The 13,809-nt window shown below is 41.5% G+C and overlaps 1 protein-coding gene across 5 annotated transcripts in view; it reads right to left on the bottom strand.

Annotated features, from left to right (window-relative positions):
• POC1B (POC1 centriolar protein B) overlaps nucleotides 1-13,809 on the bottom strand; it is a 97,930-nt gene that overhangs the window by 70,416 nt on the left and 13,705 nt on the right. For 2 of the 5 annotated variants that reach the window (XM_025926761.2, XM_025926763.2), the window contains exons 3-4: nucleotides 5,621-5,792; nucleotides 533-712 (exon numbers count right to left, since the gene is read on the bottom strand). In XM_025926761.2, the coding sequence (XP_025782546.1) occupies nucleotides 533-712; nucleotides 5,621-5,792 (352 nt within the window). Of the gene's footprint in view, nucleotides 1-532; nucleotides 713-5,620; nucleotides 5,793-9,081; nucleotides 9,105-9,692; nucleotides 9,832-13,809 lie in introns of those variants that run through there. The other 3 variants (XM_086712683.1, XM_086712684.1, XM_086712686.1) reach the window with 3 other exon arrangements.

Below are 13,809 nucleotides of genomic sequence, written 5' to 3'. Positions count from 1 at the left end.
GCTGCAGCCTCCCTCCCCGGTGCTCCTGTTCCTTCCCCACACTCTCCTCCACACCAGCCTCCTTGCCAGTCTTCAAACAGCCACCAGCTCCCACCCCAGGGCTTCTGTACTGGTTTCCTCTGAGACAGGCCTTTCCCAAACACATGCAAGCCTCACCCCCTGCCCTCTGTTAGATCTTTGCTTAAAGGCCACCTTGTCTTTGTGAGGCAGTTGCTGTTTAAAAGTGCAGCCTTCTTCCAATCCAGCTGTTTTTTTCTCCACAGCACTTACCACCATCTGACCTACTGTCTCCTTTTCCTACGTGTTTATTATCTAGCTCCCCTTTCTAGAATGGAAGCTCATGACAGTAGGGGGTTTTGACTGTTTTGCTTACTATTATTCCCAGCACATGGCAGGCACATGACAAATACTTGCTGAATGAAAGAATGAATGAATTTGTCCTTGATCCCCTTTTCTGGGAGTTGGGAGGTAAACACAGACCGTAGCAGGAAAAACAAAATGCGGAAATCTCATTAGGAAACTTCACACTTACTTGGCACAGCGTACCCAGTGGGTATGTCGGTACAAGGAATACAAGAAACGCTGGCGATACATGTTCCATACTTTGATAGATTTGTCTTCAGAAGCTGTAGCTAGAAACTGGCCATCGGCTGAAAAGTCTATACTTCGAACTGGAGCTGTATGAGCTTTAAATTCAGAGGATTTTCCTCTCCTGGAAATAAACAGTGTAATATTTATAAAACTTGATTTAGGTATAATCAATATCTAATCAGTATACAGTCTTTGAAACATTTAAAACAGTTTAACTCCTGTAAAAGAACTGATGAAAGTATGAAAAGTTTCTTCATCAACCCTCTTTAAAGCTAGTTTTATACACTGAAGTCACAACTGATACTTAACAAGAAAAGACCCTCATGGTCCCACCCAGAAATGCACTTGGTGTTTTTGTTTTAATTAGAAGCTACAGAAACAATATTTTGGACAAATCTCTACCATGAATTTTAAGTTCCTGTTGTTCCTCTAGAAATAGCAGTAAACAGTTTAAGGAACCTGCAACCTAGAAAAGCTAAGATCAATTCAGTGAACGGCTCCAAGGAAGTGTTTTCAAACTGGGGTCACGTGGAAGTTGTGTGGACTGGCAGTCTGGGCTGGGAAGGAAGAGACATCCCTTCTGCCATTTCCCCCTTTACAGAATGTCTCTAGGTAATCTCACTCTCTGACTCACCGGAGTTTCCACCTACCAGCAATGAGAACTCAAACCCCTGGGGCATATCCAAGGCCTTGCTCACCCAGGGCCCAATCTTACACCCACAAGCAAAACAAAGGACAAATGGTAACAACTGTATTCCAATTCTCAATACTTTGAAATTTCAGCTGCTGCTGCTGCTTTTTTTTTTTTTTCTTGGCTAGGATGGGAAAAGGAGAATAGGAAAGAAAAGATGGAGAAAATAATGTGTGGCATTTAAGGAGAAACACCAGAAAAAAAAAAAAAAAAAGTTAAAATAGTCAGGGGCAGGCTAGCAGACACCCTGGAGTTCAAAGGTGGCATCTGGGAAATACTACTTGTGTCAGGACTCCAAAGTTCCCCCGGATACTTCACTTTATACTACATCCAGACTTAGCAATTTTTTTTTCCATTCAGAAAGTTGTATTTATACATAACTGTTTGAAACACATCAGGCAACAGAATTTGCAGAGCCTGGAAATCATACTCAACCACTCCCCCTTCTCCTCCCACATCCAATAGGTCGACAAAACCAATTTAGTGATAGAAATACTGCTATCACTTGCCAGATATCCTTTCAATTCTTCCTCTTCCACATCAGCTCTGCTTACATTCAGATAGATACACCCTATGTATCCTTTACCTAGATTTTTGCGAAAGCCTCTTAACTGGTCTCCCTGCTCTAATCGTTTATCCCCTCCAGTCACCTACATACTGTTCTTATTCCCTCGCTAAAAGCCTATTCTAAGCATGTAAATCTCAGTGTAAATGTGTCACGGGCTACCTTCCAAGAAAAGGTACAGCGACCAAGTTCTTCCATAAGGCATCCGGCTGTTACACTGAACTTTGGACTCAGAACAGTCCCGGAGCTTCAAACACACCTCTGGCTTTGCACTTCCTGCTTTTTCTCACCCTGGATTAGTTCCCCCACCCTAACCTCCTTGAGCAACCCAGGCAGGCTTAATTGCTCCTTATCTGCTACATCTATTTTGCTTATTACATTATACAGTACTTAAAAAAAAATAGACCTCTTTCCCTTCTATTAAGCTGTGAGTTTTTTTGAGGACAGGAATGATGATTTATTTATCCCTATAAGACCAGCACCAAACATTAAAAAAATTAATTAATTTTTAAAAAGGGGGGGGTGGGGAACCTGGGTGGCTCAGTCGGTTGGGTGGCCGACTTCAGCGCAGGTCATGATCTCACCACTGGTGGGTTCGAGCCCCTCACGGGGCTCTGTGCTGACAGTTCAGAGCCTAGAGCCTGCTTCAGATTCTGTGTCTCCCTCTCTCTCTGTTTCTCTCTCTCTCTCTCTCTCTCTCTCAAAAATAAATAAACATTAAAAAATTTTTTTTAGGGGTGCCTGGGTAGCTCAGTCGGTTGAGCATCTGACTTCAGCTCAGGTCACAATCTCACAGCTCATGTGTTTGAGCCCTGCGTCAGGCTCTGTGCTGACAGCTCAGAGCCTGGAGCCTGCTTCGGATTCTGTGTCTCCCTCTCTCTCTGCCCTTAACCCACTTGCATTCTGTCTCTGTCTCTCTCAAAAATAAATAAACATTTAAAAAAATTTTTTTTATTTTTTATTTTTTAAAAGATCAGCCCCTAGCACAATATCAGGCATATAAAAAAAGCTAGATACATTTTGTTGAATTCCACTGGTGAGAGTCACTACTTAAAGGTTCCTAGATCCATCCTGGCTTATCCCTCCAGTGGTCTGTAGAAGGCAAAAGTGACCTGGTAATAAATCTCCATCACCTGATATATATTACTCCAGGAAAAACAAAAATTGATATTTAAAGAAATGGGATGGAGCATTCAGAGCCTGGTTCAGTGAGGTTTCAAGGGGAAGTTCTAGGAGTAGCAGTTAGGAGGAGAGTTTGGCCTAGAGAAAACAAAGACAAGACTGGCATCTGCTGTGACTGGGAAGCCAGGAGACAGTCCACACTCCAGCAACCTATCCTGCTTGCCTTCTTTCTCAGGGGTTTTCTTCTCGGCTACAGCCTAGTCCAACCCCTGGATCCGGTCTCAACCGGATATAAAAACCCACGACAGGAGTGCCTTGTGTTTGTTGTGCAGCTGTTTAACTGGTTAGCAGTTCCCCACCTTGCCTTGACATTGGCTCTCTGCCTCCCACAAACTTGCCTTCGCTTTCAGCCCAAGTTCTCTGGACTGCCCACTGTGACGAACTCCAGGCCGGAACTGCTTCCACGCTTGCTCCTACTATTCCTCCTCAGCCTGCCAGTCACCAGCCATGATGTCTGCACATACAGCTGCCAGCATCCCTCTCATCCCTGTACACACACTGCCTGCCCCCACCTCCCAGGAGGTAGATTCTACCGCTTTCTCCTCCTTCTGAATCTGGGCTGGCTGTGGCTTACTTTGGCCAATAACATGAGGCAGAAGTGACCCCGTGGAAGTTTCAGACCTAGACCTTCAAAGGGCCTAGCAGCTTCCATTTTTACTGTCCTAGAACCCGGCTGGCACATGGTCAGAAGTCCTTATCCTGCTGGAGAGAGGCCACTGGAAGACAGGATGCCCCAGCCAATAACCAGCACCAGGCCCCAGGTACATGAGTGAGGTGCTTAATAAGCTGCATGAGTAAAGCCAACATCAAATGGGGCACAAGAATCACCCAGACAACCCACAAAATTATGAGAAATGGCAGTTATTGTATTAAGCTAAGTTTTGAGGATTGTTAAACCGCAATAACTGATATACCAGCTTCCATCCCACTGCCATAATCCACCATTGCCCTGGCCCCATATGATTTGATTTTGAAAGAGGAAACAGAGACATCTACATAAGCCTAACTGTTGTACTGGGATCAGCCAGTACAAATAATGACTCGGTGTGCTTTTAGCTCATCTACCCTTGTACAGTTTGTTCACTGAGAGTTCCTAGAATTAGTACTGGGAGCCTGAAGTTGTGATGTGCTGAAGACAGCAAAACCACTAGCCCTAAATCCCCAAAGTTAAGGATTTTAGAAAACATCTTCCCTTGTGGACCCCAAACCAGTCTCCCTCCCTCCTAGTTCCCCTCTACATTGCCACCACAGTGTCATTACAACATGTCACTTCTCTTCAGTAGTTTGTGCTACCATTAGGGTAATGTTCAGATTTCTCAGCATGGAGATTCTCTTTGGTGATGGCACAAAAAAAAAAAAAAGTGTCCACTGCCATGAAGATGCCCCATGAACTTTCATTTGGGAGTGCCTGAGCCTGTTCAGTCACAATCCACAAATCAAATCCTGCCACAAAAGACCCAAGGAAAATGCTCAAATGCTTATTCTCTAAGATATTTACTGGGGGATATGATATGATGTGTGGGATTTGTTCTAAAAATAATCTAGCTAAAAAGGGGGGCGGGGAGGATGGGTGAAACAACTGATAGCTGTTGGATCTGGTGGATGAGTATGAGGGAAGGGAGTGTTGTGCTATTTGTTCTATGTTCATGTGTGTTTGAAAACATATAATTAAGAGTTCAAAAAAAAAAGTTCAAAAGCTTTTTAATATATCATGGCTCCATAATGGCTTAAAATAGACAAGCTATCAGCTAGGATTTAAAAAGCCTCATACAGGGGCGCCTGGGTGGCGCAGTCGGTTAAGCGTCTGACTTCAGCCAGGTCACGATCTCGCGGTCCGTGAGTTCGAGCCCCGCGTCGGGCTCTGGGCTGATGGCTCAGAGCCTGGAGCCTGTTTCCGATTCTGTGTCTCCCTCTCTCTCTGCCCCTCCCCCGTTCATGCTCTGTCTCTCTCTGTCCCAAAAATAAGTAAAACGTTGAAAAAAAAAATTAAAAAAAAATAAATAAAAAGCCTCATACAGAGAGATTTGTCATAATGATTTGTCAAATCAGATTTAAACATCTGTCAGAAACTTTCTTCAGCAAGAAAACCCCAGAGCCCAATAATGAATTATATGCATCAAAGAATAGTTCTGGCACAGGGATTAATAGAGATCCAAAGGCCCACAGAAGATCCACAAACTGGCAATAGTAGATTAATAAACTATAAAATTTCAGTTACATATGTAATTGTGTATCTCTCTGGGGAGATAACGTGAAGGTTACATCAGATTTATAAAAGGGATTGATAACCATCCCCCTGCCAAAAAAACAAAAACAAAAACAAAAAAAAAAAAACCTGAAGCATATTTCCATGGTTAGAAATAGGTTTCAAATAGAAGAGATAATTCAGAGTTAAAGATGAGGAAAAAATGGTATGAAATAGTCTGCTAACTTTATGACGAGGGCAGTACATCTCGCGTGTGACTCAGACTAAAAACAGCGCAGGCAACTGGGGGTTCAGGCATTCTAGATCAGTGCAGAAGGAACAGCCAGGCTTATTTTCTTTCACATGCCTAAATCCAGAGTATATCAGGTTACTTTGTTTCTCTTACTTATCAGGAATCCAGAGTCTAATGGTTCTGTCTCTTGAAGCAGATGCCAGTAAGTTTCCAAGTGGGGAAAACTGCACGCTGGTTACCACATCCTTGTGACCCACATATCTGAAAGCTCTAGCTTGTGGCTTGCAATTCCATAGCATGAGGAACGTATCCCAAGAAGCAGTAGCTATGAAGAAAGAGAAGAACAAACCACTGATTGTTAAAATGTCAATGTAGCCACGTCTCATTACAATGGACAGGATATCTAGTAACACGATGTCCAGGTAACAGAGGGGCTGGAGGTTTTTAAGCCTGACCAGGTCATGGAAAAAAATATTTTTTGAAGTAACTCAAAGCTACATCACTAATGTGCAAGCTTGGCTGTGTTCTATGTGGCCACAAGTCAGGATTACTGGTCCCTTCATCTGGCTGGAGCTCAATGACTATTTACTAGAAGATAGCAGCATAACACGGGCCCTCGGGACTAGGAGTAGTTCTGTCTCTAACTCTCAGGATAACTGGGAAAGTTACTTAACATCTGTGTCATGAAGACTGAATGCTTTTCCTGAGAGAGCTGAGAATGATGATTTTTAAAAAATGTTTATGTGAAGATAATTTCACACTTAAGAGGAAACATAAGAATAGTATAAAGAACATTAATATACCCTTTGCCAGATCTTTTTTTTTAAATTTAATTTTATTTTTGAGAGAGAGAGAGAACAAGCAGTGGGGAGGGACAGAGGGAGAAAGACAGAATCTTAAGCAGTCTCCCTGTTCAACAGGAGCCTGGGGCAGGGCTCAATCCCACAATCCTGGGATCATGACCTGAGCTGAAATCAAGAGTAGGAGGCTCATCTGACTGAGCCACCCAGCAACCCTACCCTTTGCCAGATCTACTTGTTGTTAATATTTTGCCCCACTTGGTTTATAATTTACTCTTACACTCACTTGTACTCACTCTGTATACATGAACAAGCTTGCGTGCTCACATAAGTGCGTGCGTGCGTGCGCACGCACACACACACACACAGTTGTTTTTTTTCTTTCCCTGAACCATTTGGAAGTGAATACATTATCATGGTGACTTTATTCCTAAATACTTCATTGTGTTTTCTAAGAATAAGGATGTTCTCTTATATACCCATAGCAGTATCAACTTCAGGAAATTTATTACTGACAATACTTTAATCTACCAACTATTTTCCAATTTTGCTAATTGACCCAGTGATGTCTTTTATGGCTGGAAAAGGTGGTCTTGAAAATCTTTTTCTGCTCTGACATTCTACAATTAATAAAAGAATTGTGTGTGTCAGACATTAGCTTAAGGCTTTAAGGAAATAAAGACAAATGCAATCAATGGTGGAAATAAATACCTTGGACAAAGAATGAACAAATAAACCAATGAAAGCTAGATCTAATTCTTGCCCCCAAACCAAATTTTATACATGCATGTAGCCCCCAAATTACCCCAATAATAAGAACCAGGTCAATGAGAATCACTAAGTCTAGACTGCAGAATCTTAGAAAAAAAAATACGACTTTATAAACTTGAAATAGAATTAGCATTACTGTTAAAAGAGAATATAAAGTCACTGAAAACCTTCTCACTTCTTTAGTCATAGATAAAATTCATTGGACTTAAGTATGCACTGTTTCCAGTTAACTTTAAAAAGTTAAAGTGAGTTTTAAAGTTTCAAACTATAATGCTGTATACTACCCCTTTCAAAAAATATACAAAAAGTTGATGCTCCACCACAGTTCATAAAATTATTAAATATTTGTATCAGAGTCTAAATTATCTGGAGCTAAGGGAGACCAAATAGGGAAAACAATGAATTATCATGAGCATTACACTATTTAAGTTCTAAAGTATTATGCTACAAATAAGATCTACAAAAAGAAGACAGAATCCCTTACCTCAAGGAATCACAACATCATAGGGGAGACAGTTCACTAATAATATCATATATGTTTGCACCCCAATGTTTATAGCAGCACTATCAACAATAGCCAAAGTGTGGAAAGAGTCCAAATGTCCATCGATGGATGAATGGATAAAGATGTAGTGTACACACACACACACACACACACAATGGAGTATTACTTGGCAATCAAAAAGAATGAAATCTTGCCATTTGCAACTACATGGATGGAACTAGAGGGTATTCTGCTAAGCGAAATTAGTCAGAGAAAGACAAATATCATATGACTTCACTCATATGAGGATTTTAAGAGACAAAACAGATGAACATAAGGGAAGGGAAACAAAAATAATATAAAAACAGGGAGGGGGACAAAACAGAAGAGACTCTTAAATACAGAGAACAAACAGAAGGTTACTGGAGGAGTTGTGTGAGGGGGGGATGGGCTAAATGGGTAAGGGGCATTAAGGAATCTACTCCTGAAATCATTCTTGCACTATATGCTAACTAATTTGGATGTAAATTTAAAAAAATTAAATTCAGAAAATATATATGTTCAGAGGACTTTTAGAAATTATTCATCCATTTTCCATACCTCCTACTCCCCTTCACCTACTGTGCCCAGTCTCCCAGCCTCCCCACTGGCAAGCACAACGTTTTCTTTGTACTTATCGTTTGTTTCTGCTTTTTTTGTTTGTGTTCGTTCATTTGTTTTGTCTTTTAGATTCCACCTGCAAATGAAATCATATAGTATTTGTCTTTCTCTGACTTATTTCACTTAGTATAATATCTCTGAGGTCCACCTATGTTGCCACAATTCATTCCTTGTTATGGCTGAGTAATATTCCTGTGTGTGTGTGTGTGTACCACATTTTCTTTATCTACTCATCTACTGATGGACACTTGGGTTGCTTCCATATTTTGGCTACTGTAAAAAATGCTATAGTAAACATAGGGGTGCATATATCATTTTAAATTAGTGTTTTTATTTTCTTTGGGTAAATACTTAGTAATGGAATTACTGGATCATAAAATTCTATTTTCAATATTTTGAGGAATCTCCATTCTGTTTTTCAGAGTAGCTGTACCAATTTACGATCCCACCAAGTGTATATGGAGGGTTCCTCTTTCTTCACATCCTTGCCAACACTTATTTCTTGTCTCTTTGATTCTAGCCATTCTGACAGGTATAAAGTGATATCTTGTTGTGGTTGTGATTTGTATTTCCCTCACAATTAGTGGTGTTGAGCATCTGTATATATTTCTCTTGGCCATGCATATGTCTTCTTTAGAAGTATGTCCATTCAGGTCCTCTGCCCATCTTTTAATCAGATGATTTGTTTTTTGGGTGTTGAGTTGTAAGTTCTTTATATATTTTGGATATTAATCCCTTATTGGATTCATCATTTGCAAATATCTTCTCCCATTCACTAGGTTGTCTCTTTTTGTTTTGTTGGTGGTTTCTTTCACTGTGCAAGAGGTTTTTTTTTTTTTTTTAGTATAGTCCCAATAGTTTATTTTGCTTTTGCTTTTGTTTTACTTGAAGATACATACCTAGAAAAATGTTCCTATGGCTGATGCCAAAGAAATTACTGCCTATGTTTTCTTTTAAAAGTTTTATGGTTTCAGATCTCACATTTAGGTCTTTAACCCATTTTTTTTCACTGAAATTGAATTTTTATTCCAAATGACTGTAAAGGCTGAAAAGACAACAGACAAAATTGAAAATTACTTGTTTAACTGGAAATGAGAAGTAGTTGATTTGCAGGAGAACAAATGGTGTGGTGAGAGCCTGGCACTGATAACAGTTGTAATTAAGAAAGCGTAAAAATAACCAGTGTCTTTTAGATATGCAATCTGGATGTGCAGCATGCACAGCAAATAAAATAAAAGGAAAGTAAAAAAAAAAAAGGGGGGGGGTGTGTGGGGAAAACCCACAAAATCCGAAACCTCAGAAATTAACATTCATTTAAGAACATAGTAGTGAAGGCTTTTCATAGCAAAATTTTCACAATTCTTAAAATGGAAGTCTTCAAAAGAACTTCTTCAAATTAAAAAGCTGAGAACAGTTACACTGGCTTGGAAGAGCTGCTACCTGTCACAAAGATAAAGATGACACTCAGTCCTACTTTCCAACACAGTGATATCTGATGAACCCAACGAACCTGAGCAGAACAGAGAGGCGGCCTGGCGGGCGCTGACATCGCTCATTGCGAAACGGTTCACTGATAGTATCACACATGTTCACAGGACTTTTATATATTCTTCACCCTTAGTGTTGTACGGAGCGGTTCGTGATCCTTCCTGAGGAAAAGGTATTTGAGCAGAGACCTGAGTGCAGTGAGGGGTGATTCAAACTGACATGTGCGGGGAGAACACACTCGGGGCAGACGGGACCCCACGCATGACCGCCTGAGACAATAACGTAGTTAAAAGACTGACGAATAATAGAGAAAGAATAGTAGAGGGAGAATAGTAGCTACAAGGGAGCACAAGGGGGTACTCCTGTGGGCGCTAGTAATGGTTCTTGCTCTGAGTGTTTGTTAAACGGGCATGTCACATTGTGAAAATTCATCAACTTGTCCAATTTGGGTACATATCTTATACTTCGATAAAACGTTTAGAAAAAATGTTTAAAAATATCACCCTGCTCACTCTGTGCAGAATATACAGGGTGTAGGGGGGCAGAATTGAAGAAGAAAATCAATTAGGAGGCTACTGCAATAATCCAGTCAGGAGAAGGTGGTGGTTTGGACTAAGCTGGAGGCCACGGAAGTGGGAGAAGTGGTCAATATTTGGTATGTTTAAAGGTAGAGCCTGTGCAGGCGGCTACTGGATTCGATACAAGGAAGGAAGAAAGCAGAAGCAACCAGGCCAGGCTTTCGGACGGGGCACCCAGATGAATCTCAGGGCCATTTAATAATATTAGAAAAACCAGAAGAGGGGTACTAGGGTGGCTCAGGCAGTTAAGTGTCTGACTCTTGATTTTGGCTCAGGTCACAATCTCACGGTTCATGGGTTCGAGCACCATGACGGGCACTGCGCCGACAGTGAGGAGCCTCCTTGGGATTCTCTCTCTCTCTCTCTCTCTCTCTTTCTCCCTCTCTTTCTCCCTCTCTCTGCCCCTCCCTGCTTGCACTGTCTCTGCCTCTCAAAATAAGTAAATAAACTTTTAAAAAATAATGTGTTTAAAAGAAAAACCAGAAGAGATGGAGGTTGACAGTGAGGCAGCGTGGGGTGGGAATCAAGAGTTCTTTTCGGGATGCAGTAAGCTGAAGATGCCCATTAGACATACAGGTGGAAATGTCAAGTATGGGGGTGGATATACCCACCGAGAGCTCAGGGAGAGATTTTAAGTGTTCACTGTGGTGGTTAAAGGAGCAAACTATAGAATTAGACTCCGTGAGTCCAATCCAAGCTATCGCCTACAAGCTATATACCCTTGGGCAAGTTACTCAGCCTTTCTATGCCTGCGACACTGAATCTACAAACAAGGTGTTTTAAGTATTACATGAAATGATACTTGTAATCGATGCCTGTCACACAGAAGACACTCAAAGGTACCCATTATTATTATCGGTTTTCTTTGTGCCACCGTCAGCAGCAGCCGCTGTGTAGAGAAGGACTGGACACTGCGTAGGATCACTTGGGGAGTGAATCTAGATGAAGAAGAGGGTGAAGGTACCTAAAGGAGCCGTAAATGAAACAGAAGGGGACAAGCAGATGTTGCTGTCCAGGAACTCAAGAAGTATTCAGAGAGGGTGACAAGCCGTATCAAATGCTTTCAAGAAATTAGAGTAACATCAGGCCTGAAAAGGACCAGCTACATAATTTGCGGGGCCCAGCATCAAATGTCAATGTGGGGGTCCTCGTAGAAAAACTGCTAAGAATTTCAGGACAGTGATAGCAGGGCATTAAACCAGTCCTAAGTGACTACACAGGGCATATGCCCATAAAACTGGCCCTGGGCCCAAGGACCAGTTGTTGATTTGGCAATAAGAACTGCGTCCGTGAAGTGGTGAGATCAGAGCTGGTTGGTGTTGGTTGATGAGAGATGGGAGGGAGGCTGTGGAAAGAGTTAATGTATACCACTGATTCATTAATTCATTGAGGGTTTACAGGGTCCCTAACACTCAACATGATAAGAAGCAGGAAAAAATGGTATTACAGGATCACGGTGACTCAACTATTAATGGGGTGAGGGAGGTCAGAGGGATAAGAATATGAAGCTTAACTGAGAAGGTGACACAGGACTTGAGACTTCACATATTTTGTCGGAAAAGGAAAAAGAGCATCTTAACCAGAGTGGATGCTCAAAATTACAAATATAGAGTCGATGGCTGCATGCCCACATTAAAGCAGCACTTGCTTGCCATCCTGGTGTGAGGCCCGGTGAAGAGAAGTGAGACAGCAGAAGGAAAAGGTGGTTCATAGGACAGGGACAGCCTCGCCTTTGGGCAAAGGGGCACTTCAGAGGCCTATTAATTATGAAATACCAGAAGCCAAGATGTCCCAAGTACCACTGTGTGGCTCAGGGTACACTCTATATTTCTTCCACATTTTTCATCGTTACTTCCTTAACCTTATCCAACTAAACTCTGATACTGTGATAATGAAAGGTACTGGACTACGGATATCAATGTTGTAAAGTGTCAACGTGGAATTTACTTTCCTTCATTTCCACTGAACCACACCCTAAATAAACACCACCACCTAATTTCAAATGCCAAAGCTTATATGATTCGTCATCCAACTGCTCTATTTTGAGATGAAATGTCAAAGGGAAGAAGTTAAGAGAAAAGGTTAATTAGTAAATCTACCCTTGAAATTAGTAAATTTTTATCCCCTAACAATAATTCACGGTTTCAGGAAATCTTGATTAGGACAAAAGACAAAACAAAGTCCATGTGCACCCAGGCCAGTGCTATGTCTCTGGAGGTACCAAGGAACGCACCAAGGAGAACATGTTTGCTTTCCATCACGTCCAAAAGGCCAATAGTTACTGTGTCACCTTAACTAGCAATAACTTGAGCCACCCTAAGATCTCTCACTCCTTGTTTTATCCAAACCTGCAGTTACTCAGAGGTTTGCTCCATCAGGAATACTAAATCCTTAGAAAGAAACGGTAGTGCCTCCAGTTTGTGAGCTTGCTGTTAAATTATTTTATCTTTTCAACTGGTAATAAATGCACATGTTATCGGTATTTACCAAAATCTCCTTCTGGACCTTGGCCACCTAGCTCCCCTTCCTAGAGGCAAACCAATGTTAACCATTTCTTGAGTACCCTCTTATGTGCTTAAACAAATATGTGCCTATTTACATGTATTTTTTATACAAACGGTAGCATATTGTCATTCTGCATTTTGCTTCTCTATCTTCCTTTGCCAGCCCACTTAGTATAATATGTTGGAGATCGTGATGTATTAGTACATAGAGCTGTCTTATTCTTTTCCTATTTTTTCATGTTTATTTATATTTGAGAGAGAGAGAGACAGACACACACACATAGAGCACAGAGACAGAGAGAGATGGAGACAGAATCTGAAGCAGGCTCTAGGCTCCGAGCTGTCAGCACAAAGCCTGACCCAGGGCTCGAACTCAGGAACCATGAGATCATAACCTAAGCCAAAGTCAGACACTTAACCGACTGAGCCACCCAGGTGACCCATTCTTTTCCTATTTTTAATAAAACCTTATTTTATTTTATTTTATCTTATTTACATTTATTTATTTTTGAGAGAGAGAGCACAAGTGAGGGAGAGGCAGAGAGAGAATGAGACATAGAATCCAAAGCAGGCTCCAGGCTCTGAGCTGTCAGCACAGAGCCCGATGCGGAGCTTGAACTCACAAACCATGAGATCACAACCTGAGCCAAAGTCGGACGCTTAACCAACTGAGCCACCCAGGTGCCCCAAAACCTTAAAGAAAGATTTCCTAAGCCCTTTTTTCTCTTTATTGACCAGATACCCTTAAAGACTACAGACCTGTTATTTTTGTGAGATGTTCATCAGTTTTTTTCTTGACATTCCCTCATGATTAGATTCAGGATACGTATTTTTGATAGGAATCCACAGGTTGTATTGTGCCCTCATCATAGCAGGGTGTTTGTATCTGTTTGTCCCGGTATCGGTGAGATTTACTTTGATTGCTTGGTCCAGGTGGCATGTTGCTGCTTGGGCTCTACCTCTTGGCTGTTCTGCAGGAAGAGTGCCTCTGAGAAGGAAGCCAAGGCGGCTGCGGGCTCACCGTGTGTGTTTCCCTTCTGCCTCGCAGGGACTGTTA

The sequence above is a fragment of the Puma concolor genome, chromosome B4 (genome assembly GCF_028749965.1).
Source record: "Puma concolor isolate L17-30 chromosome B4, mPumCon1.1.hap2, whole genome shotgun sequence".
Lineage (NCBI taxonomy): Eukaryota > Metazoa > Chordata > Mammalia > Carnivora > Felidae > Puma > Puma concolor.
Note: the sequence above shows the minus strand (reverse complement) of the source record. Positions and strands in the feature narration are given on the sequence as shown.